General features: G+C 42.8%; 1 protein-coding gene across 4 annotated transcripts; it reads left to right on the plus strand.

Annotated features, from left to right (window-relative positions):
• The first annotated feature begins 1,010 nt into the window (after positions 1-1,010).
• On the plus strand, positions 1,011-9,194 carry AKAP17A (A-kinase anchoring protein 17A). Of its 4 annotated transcripts, XM_056328678.1 has the most exons (6): positions 1,011-1,165; positions 1,495-1,620; positions 1,964-2,706; positions 4,379-4,527; positions 5,601-5,841; positions 7,279-9,194. In XM_056328678.1, exons 3-6 carry the CDS (start codon positions 2,032-2,034, stop codon positions 8,206-8,208), a joined length of 1,995 nt encoding a protein of 664 aa, XP_056184653.1. In that variant the 5' UTR covers positions 1,011-1,165; positions 1,495-1,620; positions 1,964-2,031; the 3' UTR covers positions 8,209-9,194. The 4 variants fall into 4 exon arrangements, with proteins under 4 accessions (XP_056184653.1, XP_056184651.1, XP_056184652.1 ...); XM_056328676.1 differs by having other exon boundaries at positions 1,495-2,706; XM_056328677.1 differs by having other exon boundaries at positions 1,081-1,121; positions 1,495-2,706.
• The last annotated feature ends 3,598 nt before the right edge of the window (positions 9,195-12,792 follow it).

Consider the following 12,792-nt stretch of genomic DNA (forward strand, 5'->3'; position numbering starts at 1 on the left):
TGTGAAGAAACATCAATACTTTCCATATTTTTATTTCAGAGAAGAAAGGGAAATATTTTCCTATTCAGATGCCAGTTGACTAAACAGTTCCTGGATATTAAGGACACCAAAATACCATTGAAAAAGACTCAGGCCTCTGAACTCACGTGTCTGCATGCAGATAGCTACTTGCAAACTAGAAGCCGGACTCAGCTTCTTGCCTGTAAGGGCTTCTCAGCAAGGGCTGAGTCCATCGAGATGCTCTGGGGTATTGGAGATGCCAGCTAAGGTGCAGTAGGCTCAGCCCAGGGCTTGAGAAGACCCACATGACCTCAGAGCAGCAGCTGAAAGCCAAGCAGCACCCAGACCCCACGGCCCCCCAGGTGGCACCGAGGGCTCAATTCACGGTCTGCCTGCCGTGCCTGCTGCCATGTGGGATGCCCTCGAGTACCCAGCACAACCTCCAGCTGACACTGCAGTCAGGTTTTCTCTAGGTCCTGCGGCGCACTCTCCAGACCCATGTACGGAGCCTGGGTATCTTCCAGCATCTCAAATCGCGCTCCTCACGTTTATGCAACTAAATTACGTCTTGTCGATTCGTGCCTTTCTTTCATCAACACAGAGTTCGGGTTTGTCTCCCAGAAAAGCACAAATCGTTGGGAATGCGTGGTCAGCAGCACGCTGGAGGCTTCCCTGCCTGTGGCTGGCGACCTCAGCCGGCTCGGCTCGGCTCCGCCCGGCCCGGCCCAGCGGCTGCGGGCGGCCCCCCCTGCCCCCGCGCCCCAGCTGTCGGAAGGGAGCGGGTGACAAGCGCCCCCCGGGACACAGTCCCGCTCACACACCGCGGCTGCGTGCGCGCCGTACCGCGTCCGTCGGGGGGGGAAGCGAGACACAAGCCCCGCGCTCCCGCGGAAGGCAGCCGTCACGCCCGCTCGTCCGCCTCCAGCCCCCGCCCGCGGCCCCGCCCGGCCGCCAGGCGTCGCCATCACGCCGCTGCCATAGAGAGGGCTGCCGTGGCGAGCGCGGCCGCCCCTGGCCGGCCGGGGAGCGCTGCGCCACACGGAAGCGGAAGCGGCCCCGGCGGCGCGCGGAGGGGCAGGGGCCGGCACGGGCCGGGGGTGGCGGCACACGCGGGGCCGGCGGTGGGCGCCTGTGGGGGCGGCGCGGCCCGGCCCGCCGGCTGCGGGTGAGGCGGGCGGCGGGAGGGGCCCGGCGGGGCGCCTCTAGGCTCTGGCGGCCGGGAAGCGCAACGGGTAGCCGGCGGCGGAGGGTGCGGGTGGCCCGGGCCGGCCGTTGGGGTCGGGGCCTTCCCCGCTGGGCCCCCCCGGCGTCTCGCCGCGGCGTCCGGGCTCCTCCCGCCGAGACAGCGGGCGGCCTTCCCGCGGGCGGGCTGTGCGGCCCCGCTGGCGCCGGTGTGACTCACGGCACTCCCTGCCTTGTGCCGGTGAGGCTGCTCGGGGGAGGGCGGTGGGGCTTCCGCCTTTTAAATAAAAGGGCCTTTTCCTCTCGTTGCAGAGACCTCCCAAGCCTTCCTGCTGGAGAACGCGGGACCCGCCTCGGCGCTAGCCTGCTGATCTTTACTTAAGTGAACTTCAAAGCAGCGTGACATCGCTCCGCCAGTCTCCTCATTCCTGAGAAAGGGTAGCTGCTTTCTGAGCCATCACATACCAACTTCATGTATTCCTAAGATTGTCATCAGCTTCTTGCGGTTTTTTCTGAGGCCTTACTGAGGTTTAATTACTTACAGGCTCTAGTGGTTGTAAAGTAGTTTTAAGATGTTTGTACTTTTCAATTTTAACTCTCTAATTGACTCCTGTATTAAGAGACATTGTTTTAACTTGGGAATGGTTAAATGGCCAAAGAATTCAATTGTTTATGGATAAGGGCTGTTTTATTTGACTACTGTTGGCCTGCAACTTAAACTTGCATCTTTTATGTTTTTTTATCCTATGCTTTTTCTGTGTTATGGCTGCTGCAACAATAGTTCATGATACATCAGAAGCTGTAGAGCTCTGTGCTCCGTGTGGGTTGTACCTTAAACCCATTACAAAAATGACCATCAGTGTGGCACTTCCTCAGCTGAAACAACCAGGAAAATCCATTTCAAACTGGGAAGTGATGGAAAGACTGAAAGGGATGGTGCAAACTCATCAGTTTTCCACCCTGCGGATCTCTAAAAGCACGATGGATTTCATCCGGTTTGAAGGAGAGGTTGAAAACAAAAGTTTGGTCAAATCTTTTCTGGCATGCCTCGATGGCAAAACGATAAAGCTGAGTGGCTTCTCTGACATTTTAAAAGTCCGTGCTGCGGAATATAAGATTGACTTTCCTACCAGACATGACTGGGACTCGTTTTTCCGTGATGCAAAAGATATGAATGAAACTTTGCCAGGGGAAAGACCAGATACTATTCACTTAGAGGGCTTACCCTGTAAGTGGTTTGCAGCAAAGGACTCTGGCTCCGAAAAGCCAAGTGAAGAAGTGCTTATAAAAGTGTTCAAGAAATTTGGAGAAATACGTAATGTGGACATACCTATGCTGGACCCTTACAGAGAGGAAATGACTGGCAGAAATTTTCACACTTTTAGTTTTGGAGGCCATTTAAATTTTGAAGCTTATGTTCAGTATCGAGAGTACGCAGGTTTCATTAAGGCCATGAATGCCCTGCGAGGGATGAAGTTGATGTATAAAGGTGATGATGGCAAAGCAGTGGCTTGCAATATAAAGGTGAGAAACTGCAGACTTCTTTATGAGTATCCATGTGAAAAACCAAGTACAACTAAATGTTATTTCCATAGTGCTTAAGACCTGCATCTGCTGTAGTATGATAACTGGTGACTTCAACAACACTAAAGTGGTTTTATGGAACAGTCGTAATAGAACTTGTAAAGGAGAATGATGGAAGAAAAATGTGTTGTTAGACTACATGAAGAGAGTGAGTGGAGTTTGTCAGATACTTGTTTTTCTGTAACCTCATTGTCTTAGGAAATACAATCATGACAGGAGAGAACAAGACAGTCTGTTCAGATGTAGTGTCTATGAAAGCAGGGCCTGAAGAAAACTTGCCCTGATAATGTTTGGAGTGGTCTGTGCATTTAACTGTCAGTTGAGGGAGATGTTACGGATGTATTTCACTATGCTCAATAGTCATTCATTGAATCAGAAAGTGTCTTTTAGGAAAAGGCTTGAGTATTCCTTTGTGTGATATGGGAACATGCAAATATTTATTCAAGTTGTAGTTTAGTCAGTGTAAGTAAAATACTGTAATTTTTTTATCTTCATGTCGATGTTCGCTAGTTGGAGCATATAAACTGTACCTTGACCCTCAAGGTTTTCAAGGGGATGTGAAATTCAAACTGTTGCTTACATGCAGGGGATCAGGGTTCCCAAATTTAGTTTGGCTGTGTAAGAGGAAGCACACTTTCCTGGCAGCTGCCCTGGTGATTTGATAGGAAAGAGAGAGGGCTGTGTTTTCAACAGTGCTGGCAGGACAGAATTGTTTCACACAAGGTCACAACACCTTGTCTGTTTCTACCTGTCTGTCTTTTCAGCCTGTTAGTGAAACATCATTTTATATAGAGCCTGGGTAAATTAAACTCCAAAGTATGTGCTCCTTGTTCTCTGCCCCGTGGTTCATGATGATGGGCCTGCAGGAATGTATATGACAGACCCTTGCCTACACACAGGTGGTATCTAGAATGGGAGATTAGGATGCCAGAGCTTTGGTGTCTGCTGATGTCCTGTTCCAGTACACAGCTGGACATGGCCAAGGTATGCTCCTATGTCCTGGAAGCTCAGTGTTTCCCAGGTCTCTGCTCAGATGTGTGTGTCTTGTGCTCCTGGTCTCAAACTTGGAGCTTCAGTTCACTGTAGCTCAACTTGGGAATCTCAGTGTTAGAATTTCTGGGGAGGCGCTTGCTTAAACCAGGTGCTGAACGTTGTAGAACTGTTTCTTCTGCTGAACTTAGGGATTCCAGTTTTAGACAGAAAGGGAGGCCTTTATTAAGGCCTGTTTCTACCTCGTGCCATACAGTCCCTAGTAGCATACATGAGCTGAAAGAGTTCTAGATGTTCCTGTTCTGACAGGTTAAAAACATTGGACAGCCAGGGTGTAAACCACACTAGGGTTTACTTTTGGATATCAGACACACCTGATTGTGCTAGTGTGCAGGCATTTAGTTCCCAGTTACCTGGTTATAGTGCTCTGATGCTTGCTCTGGGCACATGGAGAAGATACCTTTGTTTTGAAAAAGTTTTTATATTTCTGATTGTATTTACACTGTGGTTTGGATGCCTTTGTGCTAGGTTAAAATTGCTGGGGATTGTGTAGGCTGTTGGGGACCATTTTTTTTTTTTTTCTTCATCTATTTAAAACTGTTTTCAATTGTATCCTGTAAAGGTTTCTTTTGACTCAACAAAACACCTCAGTGATGCATCGATTAAGAAGCGTCAGCTTGAGAGGCAAAAGCTTCAAGAGCTTGAAAAACAGAGAGAAGAACAAAAACGTAAAGAGAAAGAAGCTGAGGAAAAACAAAAAGAGGAAGAAAGGTACTGCTTACTGCTCAGTTATATTTTTTGACAATCGGGCACAACAAAACTGTAGTTGCTTCTTCATATCGGCATCAATGGATAGAAAATAACTACAAGTTTTCCTTTCAGAGTTCAAATCCTGTAGCTAAAGTGAAGCACTGAAAACTGATTGAGAATATTGCCGTCCTTTTGAGGAAAATAGGGTTCAGGGATTATGAGATTTGGAGGAGTGTTTTGCACCTTTGTTTTTTTCCTCCTTGAACTGTAACTGCAAGAGCTGGGAACTTAATGATGTGTAGTCATTCTGATGGAAAAATGTGCATTGTAGATGGAGAATAGAAAATAGTGTGCTAGTTCTACTACTAAGTAACTTTGCTATTACAAAGCTCATTTGTTCTTAACATCAGTATTTTCCCAGGAAAGAGATGGGATACAAACACGTCTTAACAGTGACATTTTAAGAAAATGTATAGGGGTGCAAATGTCATAAGACAGCTATTCAGAGGTTGTATGATGTCCATTTGCCTTGATGTGTATAAATTCTTATTGCTTAATGTTTAGATTTTAAACAGTTTCTAAAACTGTAAGGTTATTTAGATTATCACCAATGCTTATGTTCAGTTCAAAATACTAAATCTGCAAAATACTAAATTTCATAAAAATTGTGCCATAGACACCTGACCTCAGAAACCCTTGGCCTTTTTATACAAGTTAGCACTTTGTCCTAATGACTGAAATAAAACCCACAAACCTCTGCAACCCTCTTGGTAATTTTCTTCTCACTATGATGATTCACTGCCCAGCTGCCCTATGCATTGTTATTGTCTCTGGTCAAATTGGTTTTTTTGTTGTAGCCATGGTTTATGTTTGGATTCCAACTTGTTTTTAAATATTGACAGACTGATGATTGTTTGCTGTCACAACTGGTGGTTAAAATGTTCACTGTTTTCTACTTCTGTTTTTCAGTAATCAGCAAACTTACTGTTTGTTTCTAAACAAATTACTCCAAGTACAAAATATGTTTTTACATAGAGTAGGAGTCTAAAATTGTACCTGCTCTAGGTAAGATTGAAATATTTATCTCTTTTTAGGAAGCAGAGAGAGCTTGAAGAATATGAAAGAGAGAAAAAAAGAGAAGAAAAGTTGCGCAAGAGAGAACAGAAACAGAAAGATCGTGAAGTTCGACGAAACAAAAAGCAGCTTGAGAAGCTTCAAGCTGAAGAACAGAAAAAACTTCAAGAGAAGATAAAGTTAGAAGAAAGGAAGCTCCTGTTAGCTCAGAGAAATCTTCAGTCCATTAGACTAATTGCAGAACTGCTAAGCAGGGCAAAGGTAACTTCAATATTTATTTCAGAAGCTAATGAAGAACCCAGCAGAACAAAGCCTTTTACTGATTAGAGAGGGGGTGGGGAGCACTGTTCATTAAACGGCAGGTTTATTACCTCTCAGATGTTATTCCTTAGACCAAAAATTCAAAAAAGTGCAATGAAACAGTATTTCTCCCTTGATAAAATATGCATATACAAGTAAATGGAAGAGTAAAATAGAACCTGTAGTTCTGAATAGCATATTTCACTTTTAAACTAATTGGCAGGCTTGCTCTTAAGTCCAGTGAAAAAATGTGTAAGCCTGATAAAGTGAACTAAACACGAGAATAAGATGCAAGGCTCCTTATTTCTAATTCCAGTTTTGATGCTGTTTCCTGTCTGGCTTTCAGCAGTTCTGTTAGCTATTCTTTGCAGTTTCAGAGAATGAGCTTTCGTTATTTGAGGTTTGAAAATGTGCAGAATGATTTTTCTGTAGGAAAAGTACTGTCAGTTAAGGTTTTGAATGTTAGATCCTGTCTCTCTAACAGTATTCCTGTTTTTCAGTGGAACAGGATGCATTTTCTTAAGACTAGGATAAAGTCCTGTTAGGGTGTAATGTAATATATGTTACGAATTTTCTACAGAAATGAAAAACTGTGTGGCAGAGCACAGGGTTTATTTATCCTTGATGCCAGTGTGCCTCAGGAGTGTTTTTTAACTCATACAGTGCTCTGTGGTCAGTTATATGCTAGGAGAAGGGAGAAATACTTCTTGCAGGTTTTGCAACTTTGTAGCTGTGAGATAGGTTGTCTGACAAAATAGTGCAGTGTGTTTCTTTCACTCCCAGAGTTTTGAGGTCTATACTAAGGCACTTGTATGGGTCAGAATAACAACAACAAAAAAAAAATTGAACCTTCTTTTTCAGTATGAGTTTCTAAACTGGTTGACAAAATGAAAATCAGTTTCTACATAATATGTGTGTGTTTAATTATTTGCTAGTTTTTACATACTCATTGTGAAGTCATCTATGACCACAGAATGCAGTCAACTAAGAGAAATCCATGTTTTAAATTTTAAAACTGAGTTCTCATACTTCAGATTTCACAGGTTGTTCTAGCTTGTGTGCTACTGGCGTCATATTAAGGAGCCATAAAGACCAAGCCTTGTTTTTGCCTTGTGAAGATAACTAGAAGAAATTAACACTGAAAAGAGTTTGTGGACTGATACTAATGTTTCACCTTACAACAGTTGCGTGTTAGTGGGTTTTTTTGTTTGGTTGATTTTGGTTTTTTTCCCTTTATGAGGGAAACCACCATTTTATTTTGGGATGGTTAAGTTTTGTTTGCTAGATTTTATTTTCTTTCCATGTTGCTGCTTTTGTGTTATAGTATCACTTGGAAGCATGAGCAGATCTACAGATATTTTTTTGTTTACTTTTACCTTCCCTTTGACTATCTTTCAGACAGTAAAACTTCTGGAGCAAGCACATAATGAAGAAAAGATTTGCCTTCAGCAGCTAGAGGAGAGACGAAGGCTCCAGGAGGCTGAGCTCAAACGTGTGGAAGAGGAAAGAGAGAGAGCACTGGGGTTGCAGAGAAAAGAAAAGGAACTGAGGGAGAAACTACTGAACAATCTTCTGAGCAAGAAAATGGATGCAGTTAATCAAAACAAAGAAGAAACTGAAGCATCTCGGTCTGACGTGCTGAAAACCCCTAGTGGTGTTCCACACACTGTGTCATCCAGCTGCATCACTTCTACCTCAGGACAGACTGTTACAGACAAACTGGCTTCCGGCTCTCAGAGAGAAGTAGCACCCCCCGAGAGTGTAAATAATCAATGCAAGTACTTGAATGGCAACGTTCATGACAAAGGTCATGTCAAAGAAGGTCAGAAACTTCATACCACAAACTCTGAGAGGTGTTCTGAGAAAAGTTCAGGGGTACTTTCATGTGTTCCCGCCAATAACCAGCAGCAGAAGAGCCTCTCTAGCTATGACCAGAATAACTGCAGGAAGGACTCACACTGTGAGCAGGGCAAACGTAGCACAGAGCCAAGGAGAAGAAAGAGCCGTTCATGTAGCAGCATAAACACTGATGACAGTAAGGGTAAACGAGAGAGGAGCAGACACAGAAGAGATGTGAGTTATCAGGATGAAAAGCGCAGGAAAGAAAGGAGGTATTATAGACACTCTAGCAGAAGTTACAGTCCTCGACGAAGCCATAGTCCTCGTCGAAGAAGTGTAAGCCCCAGACGTTCACGTTACAGAAGAACTCGCAGTAGCGAACGTAAACGAGACAGAAGAGAAAGAAGTCATAGTCACAGAAGTGTGAGCAGGAGACGAAGACACCGGAGGAGATCACTGAATAAGCAAAGGAGTACTTGGAGTGGGTAGTGGCGACCCTGGCTCCCTGGAAAGGCTGTGGTTGGACAAAAGGGCCAGGAAGTTGTACATGAGACCTCATCGGTGTTGACTGCTATAGAAAACACATTCGTTTCAACCAATGCTTAACTTGTATCTAGTCTCAAACCAAGAAAATAGATGCCTGATTTTTTTGATGATTCTTCATGCATTGTTGTCTCTCTCTAGTTTTTTATCACAGTGTAGGTATAACAACCTGTGCTTGTGCTCGAGTTCCTACAGTGCTGAAAGCCAACCTGTTTCCTTGATTTTCGGTTTTCTAAACCTTGATTTTAGTCAATTTAGTTTTTATCTCTGTATCACCTAATTTGGCTTGAGAAGTACATGTGTGCCAGTTATAGGAACTCCAGACATGACAAGCCATTACATACAGATTTGATTTAAGATGCTTTCTGGTGCATTCAATGAAATCACATTTAACAAAGTAGTGTTTTGCTGATTGAGATGGATAGCAGGACTTTCATTTAATTCTTAAAACTCACTATAAAGATACGCAAGATATCTTTTAAACTGCTGTGATTCCTTCATATGTCTGTATGATGCCAAGCTTTGTGGCCCAAGTTATTCTGGCATGTAATACCATTTGTATAATAATACTTTCCATGTAAGAGAGGCACACTGATGTAGGAAGTAAGAAACGGTGGTAAAATGTTGAAAAGTTGTTCTGTTATTTTGTTGATATATTTGGCTTTGTAATTACTTCAGGTGACATAGAGCCACTTGAAGCATTTTTTCAGGTATATACAGAGCTAGCCATTGTCTTTTGAAAAAGGGGCCTTCTTGCTAAATTATTTTTACTTGTGTTGGAAAGCAAGGCTGCAGTGTCTCTTGTTAAATCCATTTAAGAATACTTTTGCTTCTAAAATGCAGCTCAGGAATATTAAAAGCTATAATACTACAGTGGAAGAGTTTATTTTGCTTTTTTATGGTGAAATTAAAAGAGAACTGTTTCCAGTGAACTGAAGTTGCTGTTTTCTGCAGATTTTAATATACTGACATATGAAGTGTTGTATGAGAACCCTTTTTTTTAAAAAAAAAATATTGCTTGACACATTTGAATGATGAAGTTCAGCCACTCTTCTTGATGGTCCTGTTATATACAGCTGTATCAACTGTTAATTCAGCAGGACATGTGCTTTTTATCTGCAGCCTTCAGATGCCATTTTCCTCACACTGATGCATCAAATCAAAGTGAATCCCTTTCCTGGAGTGTATAAGGAGCACATTGGTGCTGCAGCTCAGCGGGATCCCTGGCTGACGTCTGCATTGCTTTCAGTGAATCAGTGCAGGGTTGTTTTTTTCTTGCTAGACCATGCTGCTCAAGTCTTTGTAGTTACTGGCTGTAGAAAGAAAAGGTAGACATTCCTTTATCTTCCTGGCAATTTATGTTTTTAAAGATCTCCAATTGATTATGTTACTTCTCAAGTTTTTGTGGCTTCTCTTGTGAGTTTCACCACTGTCTTGGGGGCTGAGAGCTAGCCTGGTTTATCATCTCAGCACCTTCAGCCTCTTGAATTCTGAGCAGTTGCTTTTTGTTTCTTTGTTAAAGTGTTAAAGGCCTGAAGGTAAGTTCATCTTTAGTAATGAATTAGCTAAAATCCAATCTAATGTTGGTTGCAAGTATGTGATAAGGCTGGTGGGGATACCTGTGCGTAAATGCATGCAGTTTGGCTTGGCCTGCTCTTAAATGCTGACACACTGACCATGGTAACACCACCTTTTTTTAAAAAAGTGTGTTCTGTCTGCAGTTACGTGAGAAATTTAACTAACAGCACCAATGTCTTTGAGCTCAGGATTAGATTCTTGTTAGTATCTCTGCAGTATATTTCTGCTGTGGATTTTCACTGGGATTGGTATGTCAGGTCGGGGCCTTGATGTATTACATAAGTAATTGGGGAAATGCTAGTGTATAATGCTACTTCTACGAAGTCGTCAAGCTATGAATGCAGTGTCATTGCCAAGAGTGGAAGCAGTTAAAGCAGTGGCAGTCAGCAAAAGGTGTTGGAGACATACTAGCAGAATCCAACAGGTATTGTTACTTGAAATAAAAAAGACTGAGCTTGGTAGCACAGTTTTGGTAGGTTTTTTGGTCCGGAGAAGGCACGAATAGCAGGTTTCACATCCCACCCTGAAATGATTAAATTCCATAAGCTCCCCTGATGTTTGGGGCAATTTCTGAGGCCAGAGAAGATAATTGTGGGGACGATGTTCAGCTGTCAGACTTTGATAATCATTCAACGTAACACCATATCCAGCACTGGCTTTTCATACAATGTTCTAAAAGTGCAGTAGCGTAAAGTAACTCATAAAGTGCTTGTGTTACGTTTTTTCTTTACACAGCAGCTTCAGGAAGAAAAGCCTGAAAGTGCTTTGAAGCTACTTGCAAATGCTTGCTTTCCAAAATGAAGGCGGAATGTGGAAGAAGGCCTCTTTTCAGTTGGCCAGCTGAACCCAATCAAAACCTCTTAAAACTCCTAGTACCTGACGTTGCCCAGTAACTGCTCAGTGTAAAGTTTTATCCAGTCTAACACCTGGTGATATTGTTGCTTCAAGTATCTGTTTTGCATCAAGGTTCGCCAAAATCTTTTCAGTGCTGAATCCTGTGAAATGGATATTGCATCGTGTGTCCTTGTACTGGGTCTGGCTGTGATGGAGTTAACTTTCTTTGTAGCTGCCAGTATGGTGCTGTGTTGTGGATTTGTGACAGTGCTGTTAACACACCAGTTGCAGAGCAGTGCTTGCACAGCGTCAAGGCCGCCTCCGTTTCCCATTTTGTGTACCATGCACCTCTCCCCAAATGGGTAGGCTGAGGTGGGGAGGGGACGCAGCTGGACACCTAACCCCAGCCAACCAAAGGGATATCCTGTGCTGTATGACATCATGCTCAACAATAAAAATGGGGGCTTTGGTCTTTTCAAGGTAGCCATTGCTCCAAGATTGTGTGGGCATCAGTTTGCCTTGTGGTCTTCATTGATGATGGGCTTTGAACTGTGAGGAAGCTTGGAAAGAATTGAAACTGTAATCTTCTAATAAGGCCACATTGGCTATGCCCAATATCATTTATTCAGGTTTTTATTATGGCTGAGGTATCTGCTTGTATTACTGCAAAAACCTTGCTGATGCAATAACTTAAAAGAAAATAATATAATTTTTTATAGTAAACAATTGCTTTTTGTTCTGTATTGATTAAGTCAGTACATTTCTATCAAGTAACTTCTAGGGGTCTTAGTGTTTCAAGTGAAAGAACCTAGGTTACCAGCAGCTTTACAATGGCTTCTAGAAGCCAAAGTACCAAAGTTACTGATACTTTTCCCTACTCTGGAAAAATGTTGTGACGCTGATTACTTAAATCTTACCTGATTGCTTGGATTTGCAAGAGTTGACTCAGGAGCTGTCTAAAAGCAGATAAAATTAGTTGGTCTTTTTTATTCCATTTCAGTGTATGTCTGTTGAGTGACCTTGAGTTCATATGAAAAAATGAGTATTTAACACCTATCCTTTGCTGGTTTAGCTGCCTTAAGCCAATGTCCTTTTGAAATGGACTTCAAAGTTTGTTGATCAACGTTTGGTCGAATTAATGAAAGAGTTCCAATAATCCACACTACTGTTCTTATTTAATTATTAAATTCACAGTGCTTAAATCACACTGCAGTTATGGGCTGTGATAAAAATGTTAAGGAAACTGAAGAGTTTGGGATTTAGCAACTAATACTTATCAAAGACATACCAAACTAATAAATACTTCTGAAACATTTATGTTGGTATGGTTGAGTATTGGATAGAGTCTGACTGAGCTACTATGCTACCTCTACTTTCAGACACTTAACTGCTAGAAATCCAACCCAATGAGAATATCTGCAAAAATATCCGCCTGTTTACTTCTGAAACTGGTCAGCTGGGATTGTGTACCAGTACTAACCTGACTTTCGTTGCCTAGGCTTGTCATGAGTTGCATGTTGCATATGTCTTATTGTGTGAAAGTTACGTGTCTTATTCAATTTGTCTCTCAATATTCAGGGTTTGGTTTAGTTTTGGTGGCTTTGTTCCCCTGGGTTGTAAGCAGGAATATATATTTATTCACTGCTTTTATTAGAACATCAAGGATCTGAGTGAGCAAGACTGTTTTAAGTTTTTGCTTCTTCTCCATTGGACTACTGTTTGAAAAATTGAATGCTGCGTGTCAGCTTTCATCCTGATTGAATGCATGGCAGGCCCAGGGGCATAGGGTAGAAATGACGAAAGAAATCCTTGAAAACGCTGGAAGACTTCGGTGCAATTCATTCCTTCAAGTGCTAAGCTTAACCCATGCATTTGACTTAGGGGGTTTTTTTGTCCTGCTTTCAAACTCTGGAGCTATTCCATTGCCATTGCGAGAACTCAGATAGCTCCCAACTTCTTGCTCTGTGTCAGGCAGCCATACCTGTCAATTTTAAGCTTGCTTTAAGATCAGCTTTTGTTGCTGGGAAACGTTCAGGTTCGTTCCTTACTGGTATGGGTTTTTTTCCTTCAGTAGTGGAAAAATTTCCTTGGTGAGTAGGACTGGGCTGGTATAAGTAC

The sequence above is a fragment of the Falco biarmicus genome, chromosome 2, assembly GCF_023638135.1.
Source record: "Falco biarmicus isolate bFalBia1 chromosome 2, bFalBia1.pri, whole genome shotgun sequence".
Taxonomy (NCBI): domain Eukaryota; kingdom Metazoa; phylum Chordata; class Aves; order Falconiformes; family Falconidae; genus Falco; species Falco biarmicus.

Excerpts from the sequence above, each read along its gene's own strand:
- AKAP17A (XM_056328676.1), top strand. The coding sequence starts at position 1,945 with ATGGCTGCTGCAACAATAGTTCATGATACATCAGAAGCTGTAGAGCTC. Across the intron at positions 4,528-5,600 it reads AAACAAAAAGAGGAAGAAAG|GAAGCAGAGAGAGCTTGAAG; the intron begins GTACTGCTTACT and ends ATCTCTTTTTAG. Across the intron at positions 5,842-7,278 it reads AACTGCTAAGCAGGGCAAAG|ACAGTAAAACTTCTGGAGCA; the intron begins GTAACTTCAATA and ends ACTATCTTTCAG.